A 15,067-nucleotide genomic window follows, 5' to 3' on the forward strand; every position below is an offset into this window, starting at 1 on the left:
ACCGTGCTGAAAATCATGCTTCTCCAGAGCAGTTGCTTAGAGTTATTTGAGAGGCTATCTCTGGGTTATAGTCCTCAGGTTGGCTCAAATAAAATTCCTTTCTACTCCTATTATAGATTGTTTATTGATTATTTCTGTCAACAGAGTGATACATTTAGGGTAGAGGGAAAACGCATTCTTGCTTGACTAATGATAGGGAAGCATTTGTTTTTGCTTTTTTACTATTAAAACCTAAATGATTAGTATTAAAAATGCCATTGGATAGCCCTGTTGTAATTATAGTATCTTGGGCTGGATTTCCTGCTAACTGGGGTCCTATTTTTTTATACTTCCAGATGAGTTAAATGGGTTAGCCTGGAGTAGGAACCTGACCCCTCTAAATAGGTTTAACTTTTGGAATTATTTTTTCTTGACCTGTATTTTTGCCCATATCTTTCTCTTCCTATTTTAAGGTGGCCCTGATCTGGTTCTTCTGGGGATTCTGAAGATGGGTACCCAAGTGGTTATGAGACTCTGTAACTCCCTGCTGCCAGCAGAGCCCTCTGTAAGTGTCTGGCATTCTATTGAGAGAAGTGTGATGATGTTAATGGAATTTCAGTACAACTCAACAACTGGGGGATTTCTCCATCAGGATTCAGATCCTGGAACAAAACCGTAATATGTTTGCTTTCTTTTCTAGCTTCCCCTTCTTGTGGAAAGACTGGCTCACTTGATTGTTATCTTTTTCTGGAATTAATAAAATCAGGCAGAGGTTGAAAATTCCAAGCAATTAGTCAGAAAATCCCATGGACAGAGGAGCCTGGAGGGCTACAGTCCGTGGTCACAAAAGTGTTGGACGCAACTTAGTGACTAACAGCGGCAGCAGTCAGAACGTATGGGTTGTTTAAAAGATTTCAATAACATTTATTATATAAACAATGTACATGAATCATAGAGAATTTGGGAAATAGTGCATTTCTTTAAAAAACATAATCCTTCTATATAGCAATCCTGTTAATATTTTAGAATGTTTTCCTCTGGTCTTTTTTCCTACATATATTATTTACATATTTGAGATCATATGCACACAGTTTTTGTCTTTTGTCTTTTTAACTTAATGTTTATTAATATGAAATTGCTAAAATGTTTGTTTGAATATGAATACAAATGTTTGGTATTCATCATAATAGCTGTAATTTTCTTGACCATCTCTTTGTTGTCGGATTTGTAGGTTCCTCTCCCTGCATTGTAAATGTGTGTCTGTGGTTAGTTGCTGAGTCGCGTCTGACTCTTTGCAACCTCATGGACTGTAGCCCGCCTGGCTCCTCTGTCCATGGGATTCTCCAGGCAGGAATACTGGAGTGGGTTGCCATTCTCTTCTCCAGGGGCTCTTCCCAACCCAGGGATCAAACTCGGGTCTCCTGCACTGGAGGTGGATTCCTTACAAGCTGAGCCGCCAGGGAAGCCCCACATTGTAAATAACTAATTGATTTTCTCATTTAAGACGTTTTTCCCTTAGGATAGAGTTCCAAAGGAGAATGCTAGGTCAAAAGATGTGGACATTTTAAATAATAACTTACTTTTTAAAAGAAGAATTGCAGTGTTTGATTTTGTATACATTCTTCAGAAGCAGAGGGACATCAGTTGGGAGGTAGGAACGTCCTTGTTAGAAATGTGGCGACCTCTTTCAGCGAGACCCAGAGTCCTGGAGAAAGATTATTTCATGATGGTGGAATTAGTCATGTGCAACCCTAACACATTATGAGTGGCAGACCAGAGATAATGTGGGCATTTACAAGTGTTTTGTATGAGAGAAAAACTTAGGGTCACATCCAAAACTTCCACTAGATGGCGCTAGTCTTAATCTAATTTTTTCCCGTAGGATAGCTGGCAGATAACTTTTAAAATGTGAATTTTTTAAAATGCATGTAGGATATATTTGCATATTTGCCTTGGTACAGTTTATATTAAGCACTAGCATCTGGTGATTACTTTGGCAACATCCTACTTTAGTCTCACACCATTCTGTCTCTTTTTTCTTTTTTCTCCCCACTCAGTCTGTCACAATCACTGTACACTCTGTCCCCATATATTAATATTGGATCCTCTGTTTTACTAGTCTTCCTTTTACTATCCTTCCTTTCAGTGTTGTTTCTTGCCTCTGTGTGTGTGTTTATGTGTAACTGTGACTTCTTGAAGTGTTTGCCAAAGAATAGGACCTGGTGCTCCATATACATTTAATGAATGTTTAATGAAAGACTGCTTTGATGAAGGAGAGGAAAATATAGGAGGATACTAGAAATTATTTATACTTATCTTCAAGATACAGTAAAAGAGACCAAAAAATTCACATTCCTAAATGAACTATAAAATACTAACTGATATAGTATAAGAGCATGCTATCACTTTTAGATCTTAAAGAGAAGCCAATATTTACTGAGCATATACTATACGCCATGAAATATTCTTGGTTCTAGACATAAATCAGTAGCAAAACATACAAAACTCCCTGCCCCCATGGAGCTTACGTTTCGGGCAGAAGAGAGGCTGACAATAAACAAGTATATATAGAGTATCAAAGCTGGTGATGGCTGTTAGGAAAACAAAACAGGCAAAGAGGTCTGGGAATGCTGCCATGAGGAGGTGGTATCATTCTGTGTAGAGTGGTCAGGAAAGGCCAAAAGGATCAACAGGTTTAGACAGAGACTGAAAGAAGAGCAGGGATGTGCCACGGGTTATCTGGGAGGTGAGGTTCCAGACAGATTACCATCAGCTCTGTCTTGATTTTAACATCAAGAGTGGTCAGAGGAGTTCCAGGAAGAAGTGGGACTTGAACCAGGCATCGTGAAGATTTGAGTAGCAGAAGTGTGGAATCTTCTAGGCAAAGAGAGTCATGAAGGTATAGAGGTGACAAGGAGCCTTGTGAATCTATGAGACGGTGAGGAGCCTACAAACAGCACAGGCAGTGAGGAGGGGAGACCTTAAGCCGGGCCTGAGGAACCTATATCTGACACGCTGGCAGAGGTCAGTGTTTGAAGATGTTCAAGCAGTTTAACAGCAAGATGAATGTGTTGTTTAAGGAAGATTAACGGATGCAGACTGGCAGAAAAGCCTGGGGACAAAGAGGTGCAGTTTAGGAGCCAGAACGCGTTTGGGACTTTGCTGGTAGACATGAGCCCTTTTGTGTATATGTATTTATGGTGATGTCTCTGAAGATAAGTGCAGTAGAGATTGTAAACATATGTTACTGCCAAGGAACTTGCTAATGTGAGAAAACAGAAAAAGATGAAGAAATTATTTCAGAGTCATTTAAAATATTTCTGTTGACAATTTTAACTGTTTGTTATTCAGACTTTCTTTCTGCTTCTTTATAGTCATTAATGATTGCCCATAATAGATGTGTTAAATTTTACATAGGTGTGAATTTCACACATCTTAGTTCTCCGCAGGGAGAAGTCACAGTCAATATTTTTACCAAATGACAGTTTTGTTTAAGGTTCAAAGCTTACTTAGGCTAACATGTTACTGTTTGTATTAATAGAAGTCATGAATGAGTTTGCCAGGGTTTCCTCCACTGGCTCATTCTTTTATACAGCTAAAAACATATAGTGAGTTCCTTCTATGCTGTAACATCATATAAAAGTTTTGCGTAATGATTAAGAATCTGGACTTTGGCTTCATTGCTTCGTAGTTGAATCGGGGCAAATTATCCTTTAGATCTCTCTTTCTGTATGTGTAAAGTGGGAACAATAAAAATAACTTACTAATTGTGGTAACTGTGACCATCAGCTAAACTAATGTATATAAGTGTTTTAGTACAGTGCTTGGCACATAGTAAAAGCTCAATTTTGCTATTATTAATACTGTTATAGGTAGATATTCAGGTAAGTTTTGGTTAGTGAGGAAAGTATCTGCCTTTATTGGTTTTTGAAAATTTTTATTTTTTTATTTTATTTTTTTTATTAGTTGGAGGCTAATTACTTCACAACATTTCAGTGGGTTTTGTCATACATTGATATGAATCAGCCATAGATTTACACGTATTCCCCATCCCGATCCCCCCTCCCACCTCCCTCTCCTCTACTTGAATAATATTCAAGTATTATTGATTTATAATGTGCTAATTTCTACTGTACAGCAAGTGATTCAGTTATACATATATCTACATTCTTTTTCATATTCTTTTCCATTATGGTTCATCAGAGGCTACTGATTATAGTTCCCTGTAATACATATACAGTGGGAGCTTGTTGTTTATCCATTGCCTTCAATGTTAAAGTAAGGCAGGACTGAGGAAGCTTGGTATAATTTCAGAAACCAGGCAGCATGGCAGAGTTATGCAGAAAGCAGCTTGCCTGTACTCTTTGCCTCTCCTCCAGGCAGAGTGAATAACAGGTCTGCAGTGGTGGGAGTGCTTCCAGCTACCCGGACTGGCTTGCAGTTTTCCCTTGTTCGGACATCGCGGGATGTAGATCATTGTTCCAGTTGAACTAGCCCATTTATCCTCCCAGCTCTTGTGTTGATGTCACAATAGGGTGAGATGGAGAGGACAGAAGGAAGAGGAAATGTTAGTGTTGCTTAGAGCTATAAAGCTTGACTCTTTACCTGGGTCACTTTCTAAGTCAGACCATGATAATAAGTATGATCAACATATCTCTTGAGCCAAAAAAAAAAAGGGGGGGATTATCTGGTCCATCAAAAATTTTGTGCTTTTTCCGAGTCTGAGAGCCAGACTATATGTGAACAGATTATAATTTGGGGAACATTCTAATAGTTGTGTGGGGACAGTGGAACAGAATATTTTGAAATTACACTGCCTAAATATAAATGAATTAATATTCAATGCTGTTTAAATTTTGGTTCCACCCTTGCATTTGCCACATTTTCAAGTTTTCATTAGCCACATGTGGTTAGCGGCCACTGAATTGGACAGCACAGACATGGAATATTGCCACCATCACAGAAAGATCTGTTGGATATTTTTGCTGTGGGATATGTGGTTGGTGTTATTATAAGCTTCCAAGGAATAGTGCAATCTTGGCCCACATGCCCTATAATAGATTGTGTGTCTATTTACCACAATTCTCTCTTAATTCCTCCAGCAGACAGTGAATGGCATAGGACTGGGCCTCAGAGGACTTTGGTTCAGATTTTAGTTCCTGTATTGACTTGCTACCCGAGGGCTCAGCAGGGCTCCTGCATTGCAGGAGATGGGATTTTGATCCTTGAGTCAGGAAGATTCCCTGGAGGAGGGTATGGCAACCCACTCCAGTATTCTCATCGGGAAAATCCCATGGACAGAGGAACCTAGCAGGCTAAAGTCCATGGGGTCCCAAAGAGTCGGAAGCGACTGAGCACACATTGACTTGCTAAGTGACTGTGAGCACCTATGCTAGTCTTGGTTCCTTTCTCTGTGAGATGAGAGAGTTGGGCCAGGTGAGATCTTTTTTTTGGAGCTTTAAAAATCAGTCATTCACAGGTCCTATTTTGATAAATAGCTTGTCCTCTGAGAAATAGTGACCTCTTGGCATAGATGACTGTCACAGGACTTGCCTCAGTATTTTTTGCTGTGTCCAGAGCATGCTGGGCTGTCAGCCAATCAGAATCCTCCAGCGAGGGATCCACCAGCTGGGTGTTTTGGTTGCGCATCACTATGTATGTAGATGTGCTGCATACAATTTTATGCTCTTGGAAGTTTCACACTTCTCTTTAAACAGGGGGCTTGTTGCATTAATTTGTGTTAGTGACTTAACTGAGGGTGTTACACAGTAAACTGTGGAGGTGGCAAGGGGAGTTCTTGGCAACCAAATTCGCCAGCTCGAAGGATGGGTCTTCTGACTTGTGGGCTGCTCAGGTTGAGTTTGATGTGGTGTCATGGCTTTTCCCCCAGCCTTAGTCAGAATTGAACCCACAGCATTCACCAGCAGCAGTCACTTAACACCTCGGTTGACTTCAGCTTCCTGTTTGCTGTGGTCAGAAGGAGGTGTGTCTTTTCTCAGAAGCATCTTTGTGTTTAGCAGCTTTAGACTTTTAGGGAAGATAAGGCTAGTTCGGCTCAGAAAAGGATTTTCTTCTCTAGTGACCTGAGGAGGAGGCCATTAGGTTCAAAAAGAACCATTACTGACTTTTCTTGCTAAGATATTAATGAGGGTTTGGGGAGGGAATCTGGCCTTTTGCAAAATCACCAGGATAGAGTTCTAGCTCCTCACACAGCCTCAGTCACTGCCCCGCCGTGTCCCCCGGGGCAAGGTCTGACCTTCTGTGAGCCCTGACACTCTGGAAACCCTTCCCCCCATCTGGGATCACGAGGTGTAACATAATATGGGTGTTCTTTCAAGCTTCCAATTTTCCTATAGAGACAAGAGCAGTGTGCTGAGAGTACAGATGACTAGTATTTTTAAAAATAAATAAGACCGTTGACCGGAGTAATGAGAAACAGAGGGGAAGCGTTCTGTTTCACTTGAGGAAGCTTTTATCTAACTCTTTCCAGAGCACCAGGAGATTTGGCGGTGATTTTCATTAAAGCCCCATTTAATTAATTTAAAACCCATTTAAAATATAGGTTTTACATTTTATCAGTTATTTGAAAAAGAAAGGAAGAAAGAAAGTTTTTTTGGTAAAGCTTTGTTCATCCTTGGCTTACCCTTGATGTATCTGTTGTTATCCTGTGATTGATTTACCATTATTTTATTAAATGTATCCTAATACCATCCATAACTAAAGTCTCTCAGTCTTCTTTTTGTCTCTTCCTTCTGTTTCCCCTTCTTTAGCCTGACCTCACTGTTCAGGCCCCAGGTGGCAAAAGGTTGCAGTTTTCGGCCAGTCTGCGGTGGGTGGAGGGGGAATCTTATAATTCACTCGCCTTCCTACCCACCGTCGGTGGGGCATTTGAGGCCTCAAGTTATCAGAGCGTGTGTGTGTGTGCGCGTGTGTGTAGCGCATGCACACGCCGCCATGCCCGCCTGTGTGTCAATGCGGGCGTGTGCGCGCGCACGCGCGTGTACCCTTGGGGCGCGCACAGATTCCAGGACTCCCCGCTGCAGACCTGCCGTGTGCGTCTGTGTGACCACCAGCGAGCGCATGCACTAGCAGCACGCCCGCCGGCGTGTCAGTGCGTATTTATGTTTGTGTGCGCTCGTGCCTGTGTAGCCTCGGGGCGCGCACACACACCGGCACGCCCGGCTGCAGGCCTGCTCTGTGTGTGTGTCTGTAGCGTCTGCACACACACTCCCGGCCCGGTGTGTGAGCGTGCGTGTGTGCGCGCCGCGGGGCGCTCCTTAACGCACACCAGGCTGAGGCCCCCCCGCCAGCGCCTCTCTGCCGGGTGCGCGCCCAGCAGTTTCTATAGGAACCGCGGCAGCGCCCGGGCCCCTCCTGCCGAGCCCCGCGCGAGCATGCCCAGTGGAGGCCGCTAGTTTGGCCCGGGTCTGGGTTTCCAGTAAGTGGCATGCGGGACTCCGCAGACATCCCAATGAGCTGAGCCCAGAGGCTTTGTGTGCACCGGGAGGAGGAGGCAGCGGCCGCCGGCCCGGAGACCCCGCCCGGGGGGGCCGGCAGGAACAATGCTAGCCTGCCTGACCCGGGGGAACTTACTGGACGTCCTGCAGGAGGGCTTCAACGAGGTAACTGTCTGCCCCTCCCACTCCCCCGGCCCCCTCGCGCTGGCGCCGCCCGCCTCAGCTCCGGGAGGGGTCCTCCTCTGCCCCCATCTTCACCGGGACCCCAGGACGGTCCCCCCACAGAGCTCTGAGGAGGCCAAGGTGGTGGGTACGGTACTGTCGAGCCTGGTGGAATAAAAAGGGCCGACTTCTCGCCGCTATGCTGGGCCATGACCTTCCACGGTAGCTGGCCAGAGCCCGGAAGACAGGACCACAGATTTCAGAGGTCCTCTCCTTCCAGAAGAAGTGGTCTCCGTGCTCCCCGGGGTCCTCCATAAGGAAGCCTCCAGGGAGGCCCGTGGATATATGGAAACGGTGCTCCTTCTGGTTCAGTGGGTGGGCTGAGGGAGGGCCGGGGTGGCCATAGAAAGTTTGAGAAGGCAGGGTGAGTGGGTGGTCCACAGGAAGTGCCCTCTTCATGTTCACATCTCTTTCTAAATCTGGGACGGTGCATTTTTCCTCACCCTCGGGCACGATTGGCAGAGAGGACTGAGGAGAGATTTCTGGGGTGGAGAGTGGTGTTTGCTCCTTTCTGTGGAGAGTTGGAAACTGGGTCTCAGTCTGACTGGCAGTATGGGCTGGGGCTGGCAGGGGGAGTCTTTCTCTCGTCACTTGTTTTCTCTCAGAATTCTGTTACGTTGCCATTCTCTTCTCTTGTGACCCAGGACTTTCTGGTTCAGGACCGTTGTCCCTTGGGATTTGCTGCGAACCTCTTCCATTGTTTCTGCACCCCACCCTTGGGTTGCCTTAGCTCAGCATCCAGGGAGACCCCTGCAAGCAGAGCTGGACCCTGAGTGCCACCCTTCTTCCTTTCCACCTCCCTCCTTTCCTTTCTGCCTCTCACTCTCTTCCCTTTATGCCACTCTTTAAGTTTCAGTTTTTTTTTTTAACCAGTTTTTTTGTTAAACAGTTAACGTATGAATACACTTGCTTCTTAAATATGAACATTGCAAGCAAGACTGAGAGCCTGGTCCACCGCTGCTTTCCCAGAGGTAACCATTCTCATGAATTTGCGTGTAGCATTTTCTTTCTACATCTGCACTACAGGCTCTTGCCTCAATTCCTGTTTTTCATTAAGAAGCTCTGCAGCCTGACCTGTCTGAGAACCTTCCCCCGTCCTTGCCCCTGTGCCTCGTTTCTTGGCAGAGAGTTTCGAAAACTGCACAGATGCCGTCTCTACCTAACCAACCAACCTGGTCAGAGTTTTCCTTTGGCTGGGGGGTGTCGCAGCCTTCACGGGAGGGCAGAGCTGGTGTCCCGCCTGCACCGCAGAGGTCCTCATCTTTGCATCAGGCGCTTGGAACACACGGAAGGGGTTTATTAACCGAGAGGTACAGTCTGAGCTGAAACACAGACAAGCCGGGAAGCCAGCTCTTTGAGTGCTTCCAGGATTCCTGGCTCCTCTTTTTTCGCTCTCTGCCTCTGAGCCTGCCCTGGTCTTGAGCCTCACAGAAGCTCTTTAGGCCCTCTTCTGACCTTCCGTTTTTGTAAGTCAGCCCCCAGGATCAGGTTCCACTGTCTTATTGGGGGAGGAAATCAGCACAGAGTGAGTCCTGGTCTTTGCCATCTGCTCATTTCACTTCCAGACCTTTCAGCTGAAGAGCCAGGTACACCAGGAGGCTGGACTGTCTTTTTTTTTTTTCTTTTTCATGCTTTGGTGCTTCCATAAATGTCCCATGGCATTCAATTCTTAGAAAATATAAGGGCAAAGCAGAGTGGGAGAGTTTTCTTTTTGTGATGGTAACAGAGTCTTCATGAAAACAACAGACCACTTTATAATTAATTCATCTTGAGAAGAATACAGTGATAACGTCTTTTCCCTCTCTGACACGGATTTTTCTGCTCATCTTGTAGTCTTCCCTCCACCTCTGTCACAGGCTAATGTACAGTCCATTCCCTCCTCTTAGTAGATTTGACCTCTGATAGCCAATAGGTATTTTTGTTTTCTCTGAGAAATTGACATCATGTAAATAATACAAAGAGTAATACATTTAATCTCAATGATCCCTTATAGTTTAAATAATTCTTTGATATATGTAATACATTACATTAAATAATGCTTTTCATATATGGTATCACATGTAATGCTACTGAATAATGATACAGTTGGTCATTTCAGAGTTGATGGGCCCTGTTTGACCTTTTCCAGCCTCTCGGGTTGCTTAATAGATCCACTAATGTTCAGTCTCTTCTGCTAGAGTCATATGATAAGGGTGTTAGGAGGGACTTAAAAGCCATTGTCAAAATACATTTCAATTTCTCTGAGAAACTCTTCCCCCTGGAGCTAAGAATACCACACATGTATCCAGTCATCTCCTGGGAATGAGCCAAGCTTATCTGAAGCTGTTCTGTATCACCCAGATGCTTTATAGGTCTATGTGGTTAGGGCTGTGACCTCATTCTCTATGGCAGAGAAAACTGCCACAGGAAATGAAGCTGTGGGCCTAACTGGTTAATTATAAGGGAACCCTGCAGCAGCAGAAGAACCCTGCCCTCTGAATCAAGGCTTCCCTTTCTACACCGTTGGCCTCTGGTCTCAGTCTGATTGCCATCCTGCCTGACTATGCACAACAGAATTTTCTTCTACCACCTTCCGTGAAGGATGCCCTTGCCTCCACACACCTAACAAATTCTCCTCCACAGGATTGATCCTTGTCACAGCTGGGAGCACAGCACCTTATATTGACAAGGCGGATCTGCATTGTCAATTGTCCACAAGCTTTGGCTCCCGCCTCACTCTGCGGCTCACCCTGGCTGTCATCCCCTGTCTCCTGTGTCTCCTGGCCAGGCTTTCTGTGGGTCACAATTTCCCCATTCTGCCTCTGCCTCAAAGCTATTTGTTTTCTCTGCCTCTTGGTGTTGATGTTGTCATATGAATGTTGTCTTTGATTCATGTGCCAACATGAATTTCTGGCAGTGTTTTTTCTAGGGGTTGAACTTTCTTTAAAAAAAAAAAAGACTTTGGTGTTTGTGTTGAAAGGTTTTGACAGACCTGAGACTGTAGTATGTTTTGGCAGTAAGCATTCATTCATTTAGCTACTTTGTTCATTATTGGGTTCATTATTGAGGGGATGGATAAAATAATTGAAAAAACACCTGGTCTCTGCTTCCAAGAAATTTATAGGGAGAAATTTATAGGGAGAGATTTATAGGTGTGCTAAAAGAACCATGTGGGATGCTTAATGTGGTAAGCATCATAAAAGAGGTGGTGCTCGTGGGAGATCATAGAGATATCTTTTATTTAATGATATCATGAAAAGCACCGAATACTTACCAACCGACCTGATCACTGAGGCCAGGCTTTTTCCTTTTCCTGCTCGTTTGGTAAACATGCACACAGGCACTCATTCCACAGACATCCAATGAATTACTGTGTTTGCCAGGCACTATGCCAGGCTCTGGAAATAGATGGCAAATAACACAGAATCCGTGCCCAAGTGGAGCTCACAGGCCAGTGAACATAAAGCAAGTGTCCAGAGTGGAACCTTGGGAAAACTGTGACGATACAGAAATCCTGCTTGCCAGGCAGAGCTGGCCTGTGCCTGGCTGCAGTGTCATGGCCCGAGAGACTGGAAGTTGTGGGAATGATTTATAACAATGTTGGTCGACAGGAAGTCAGTCGTCTGAGCCCTAAACTTTTCAACAGACGACTTGGAAGACTTTCCCTACACGTTTCCCTCCGACTGGAAAAATAGAAATTTACATCCCACGTGGAGAGTCATCTGCCCGGCGGGCCCCGAGACATACAGGAAGAGCCTTTGTGCGGTCCGGTGCCCTCACGGGGACGCAGAAGGAAGGGAATTGGCAGGTGGGGCAACTGTGGGGCCCGTCTCTCCTGAGCGCCCCATGCCTTCGTCCATGGAGCGGGGTTTGCAGCATGGGCCAGCCAGAGGCGCTCAGTCCTTTCCACAATGAATTCCTCTGTGCTTCGCTGTAGAAATTAAAGGCCTGTTAAGTCTTCAGTGTAACCGGGCCCCACGCCCCTGACCTTCTTTCTTCTATCCTGACTGATTTCTGCTCTCCTCGCCCAGGCTCCTTGGCTCTGTTCCCACAGGAGGCAATGCCAGCTAAACAGATGCTCCCTGGCGGCAGGCTATCAGGCAGTTTTATGTTCCTCCCGGTGAGTGATGGCCTGGCCAGGCGTGTGCAGCCAGCGACAGGGCGCTGCTTGCCAGGTGCCAGCCCTCCGGGCGGTTCCGAGAGGCGGGGGAGCCCTGGACGGGCTTCGGCCGCCATGACTGGCCTTGCTGTCTAGGCTGTGAGAACTAAAGGTTCCAACTCACATGCTTTCCTGAGTGTATTTTCTTGTTATCTACTAAAGGTTTCAACTCACATGCTTTCATGAGTGTATTTCCTTATTTGTTATCTCCATACCAGGCCCCATGTGAGTGGTCATGGACATAACCTTTGGTGATCAGATATGGTAAGGGGGTAGGGAACCAATCCCAAAGGCCCTGATGGTGGGCTCCACGCCCTGTTTCCAGGATAAGGAACACTCGTAGATCATATAGTGATCATTCATCCGTTCACATGCATTTATTGAGCACTTACTTTGAAATGTGTACTCGTGAAGGAACAGAGTATTTGTGGAACCGATAACAAATGGAAATTTTATTTTTTAATTAAAAAAAAAAGTATTTCTTTGTTCAATTGTGTCACATTGGATATTTTAGTTGTGGCATGCACAATCTTTTAGTTGCAGCATGTGGGATCTAGTTCTCTGACTGGGGATTGAACCTAGGCCCCCTGCGTTGAGCATGGAGTCTTAGCCACTGGACCACCAGGAAAGGCCCCTGGAGATTTTAAAATAAGGTTGTATGTGTGTGTGCTAAGTCACTTCAGTTGTGTCCCACTTTTTCAACCCTATGGACCACAGCCCGCCAGGCTCCTCTGTCCATGGGATTCTCCAGGCAAGAATGCTGGAGTCAGTTGCCATGCCCTCCTCCAGGGGATCTTCCCAACCCAGGGATCGAACATGCATCTCCTGCATGGCAGTGGGTTTCTTTACCACTGAGCCACCAGGAGGCCTAAAATAAGGTTAGCAGATGATAGCTTTCAGAAAGTTTTCAGCTCTTTGTTTTCTGATATATTATTCTTTGATCACTGGGCTGAACAGGAATATAAAGAGCTCTGCCTATATAGGGAAGAAGACAGTTAGTGATATTTTTACTTACAAACTTTATTTTTACCTAATTACCCACCAGGCTCAGTGAACAGCTTTTCCTGGTTCAGTAAAGGCCTGAAAGAGTTAATAGAAAAGAAATATAATATTGCATTACTTTACTGGCAGAATTTAGGCCAGTAATAACTCAAGGTTTCCAAGCTCCTGCTTTCCTCTCAGTTTCGCAGCAGCGTTTCCACCCCCATCTCATTCTGCTGCAGCTGGAGGGTCTCAGAGTTCTGAACAGGTATCTGGTTTCACTGCAGAGCTGATTTCCTTCCGGAGCCATTCAGGTCTCCTCCTGAGCTCCGTCTCCAGGGCATCACAAGAGTCCTCTGCTTTTCGTGTTTGCCTTTTTTGCTTGCCAGCAGGGAGCCGGGGAGCCAAAACCTTGGATGTTTCTACACTAGGAACACTAGGTCTCACAGACTTGCCGGTGAAGCCCAGGCAGTGCTTTTGGAAGTCTAAGTGTATAATAACCCCTGTAGGAATTCTCTTTGACCTAGAGGCTCAGAGGAGATAGAGAGCAAAGGCTGAGTATACACAGTTGTTTGGAAGGAAGTGCAGGTCCCAGAGAAAAACAGAAGGAAAGTTACATTTGGTGACAAGAAAGCTTTCCAAGTCAAGCCTTCTTGCACAAAGGTAGAATATGGACAGGATTGTCTATCCTGGAAGAGTTTTAACTCATATTATTGTTATTTGGAGTGACCTGGAGGAAGCTGATGGAGATACCTCCAGCCACTCCTTGGTATGACCACTGCTCTCAAAACTTTTAGACTGGTCCAGTGTCATCAAGGTAAAATCCTGCTCACACCGCTTTGTGGCTATGTCTACTTTTCCTCCTTCTGAGGCCTGACTCAGGTTGTCATAAAAACTCCCAGTGTTTCTAGACTTCTGGATTATACAGACATCCTTCTAGCTTCCTCAGAACAAGTTAGAGGTGTTAATTCTAGACTGAGATTAGATCTGTGCTGTCACTGACACTGTCTGATTGTGTTGGTTTCTTGATTAGTTTGGTTGTTAAGTGTCAAGAACCCATCTTGAACTGGCAGAGACAGAAAGTAGAATTTGCTGACTCGTGGAGTCCAGGGAAGGCTGGAAAACTAAACCATAGAAAGGGCAAGAACGGGGCAGGTTCCCAGAAACAATGAAAATCGAGAACTCAGACGCTGGCAGGATCTCTCCCTCTGCGCTGTCTCTTTATCTCTGCTTCTTTCTGTGGGTAGCGCTCTTCCTTCTCACTCCAGATGACTTTCCTTTCTTAGGTGGGCCCCATAGCTTATGGCAACATCTAACATTTATATCTTACAACTTTGCCAGAGAGAAGACTGATTCTATTCCTAAATGCCAAATCAAAAAATTCCAGGGATTGACTGGATTCAACCAATCAACTCAGCTAGACAGTCACCTGTGGCCAGTGAATGGGGTTACACGAGACCAGCGGGTCCTGGGGCCCTCCACTGTGTTTGCGGAGGGGGCATGTTTCTAGAGAAGGTATCATTGTGAGCTGGGCGGATACCCCCAAGAACTGTGAGCTACAACACCCAGGGGCCTGGTTTGAACCTGATTGCAGTCCTGCTGTGTTTCTCCAGCTGTTGTTGGAAACAGATCAAGACCTGAGGGCATGCTTAAGATGTATTTCTTAATAACCAAGATATTTTCATATTTTGGAACCTGTTGCATCTTGTCTTCACTGAATAATAGACATAAAATGACAATGTCAGAAGGGAACAGAATGCAGTGTTATTTTTTTTTTCCACCTGCTGAAAGAATCCCAAAGGACTTACTTCATAGCTAGGGGTCTGAGTAGGGGTAGGTGAAGGTAGAGAAAAGGAAAGTGAGTGAACTGGTCTATGGATTCCTTCCCCCCGGCCCAAGCACCAGTAAAGAAGCTCTGCTTTTCCTTATTTTGCATAGCTGAATTTCAAAGAAGTTACAATTTGGAAAAATGTTATGAAACAAAACGGAGGAGAAAACTAAAACTACTAGTCTACCTCCCAAAGGGCAGCCGCCTCTTACAGAAATCACACAGTATTTCTTCTGCCGCAGGGACAGCTCTGGTCAGTTGTAAACCAAGCAGCAGGAACCGTCAGGGCCTGGGCTTGCCCCACAGGCCTCTTTTCAGATCAATATCACTGTTGGGGAAGGAAAGCGGGCAGTGTGGTTGGTCCTCATAAGTTTCCATTTTGTCCTTCATCTTTTTTCAGAGCCAGCACTAGGCATTTATTGCAAGAATGAAGTCTTGCCTGGCCCCGGGTGAGAAGTACAG

General features: G+C 45.2%; 1 protein-coding gene across 2 annotated transcripts in view; it reads left to right on the plus strand.

The window, feature by feature from the left end:
• Positions 1–15,067, plus strand: part of DIXDC1 (DIX domain containing 1) — a 75,908-nt gene that overhangs the window by 1,287 nt on the left and 59,554 nt on the right. Inside the window, exon 2 of one of the 2 annotated variants that reach the window (XM_043481484.1) lies at positions 453–544. In XM_043481484.1, coding sequence (XP_043337419.1) covers positions 488–544 — 57 coding nt within the window. In that variant the 5' untranslated portion in view covers positions 453–487. Of the gene's footprint in view, positions 1–452; positions 545–7,014; positions 7,602–15,067 lie in introns of those variants that run through there. The other variant, XM_043481483.1, reaches the window with a different exon arrangement.

Source organism: Cervus canadensis, chromosome 11 (assembly GCF_019320065.1).
Source record: "Cervus canadensis isolate Bull #8, Minnesota chromosome 11, ASM1932006v1, whole genome shotgun sequence".
NCBI lineage: Eukaryota > Metazoa > Chordata > Mammalia > Artiodactyla > Cervidae > Cervus > Cervus canadensis.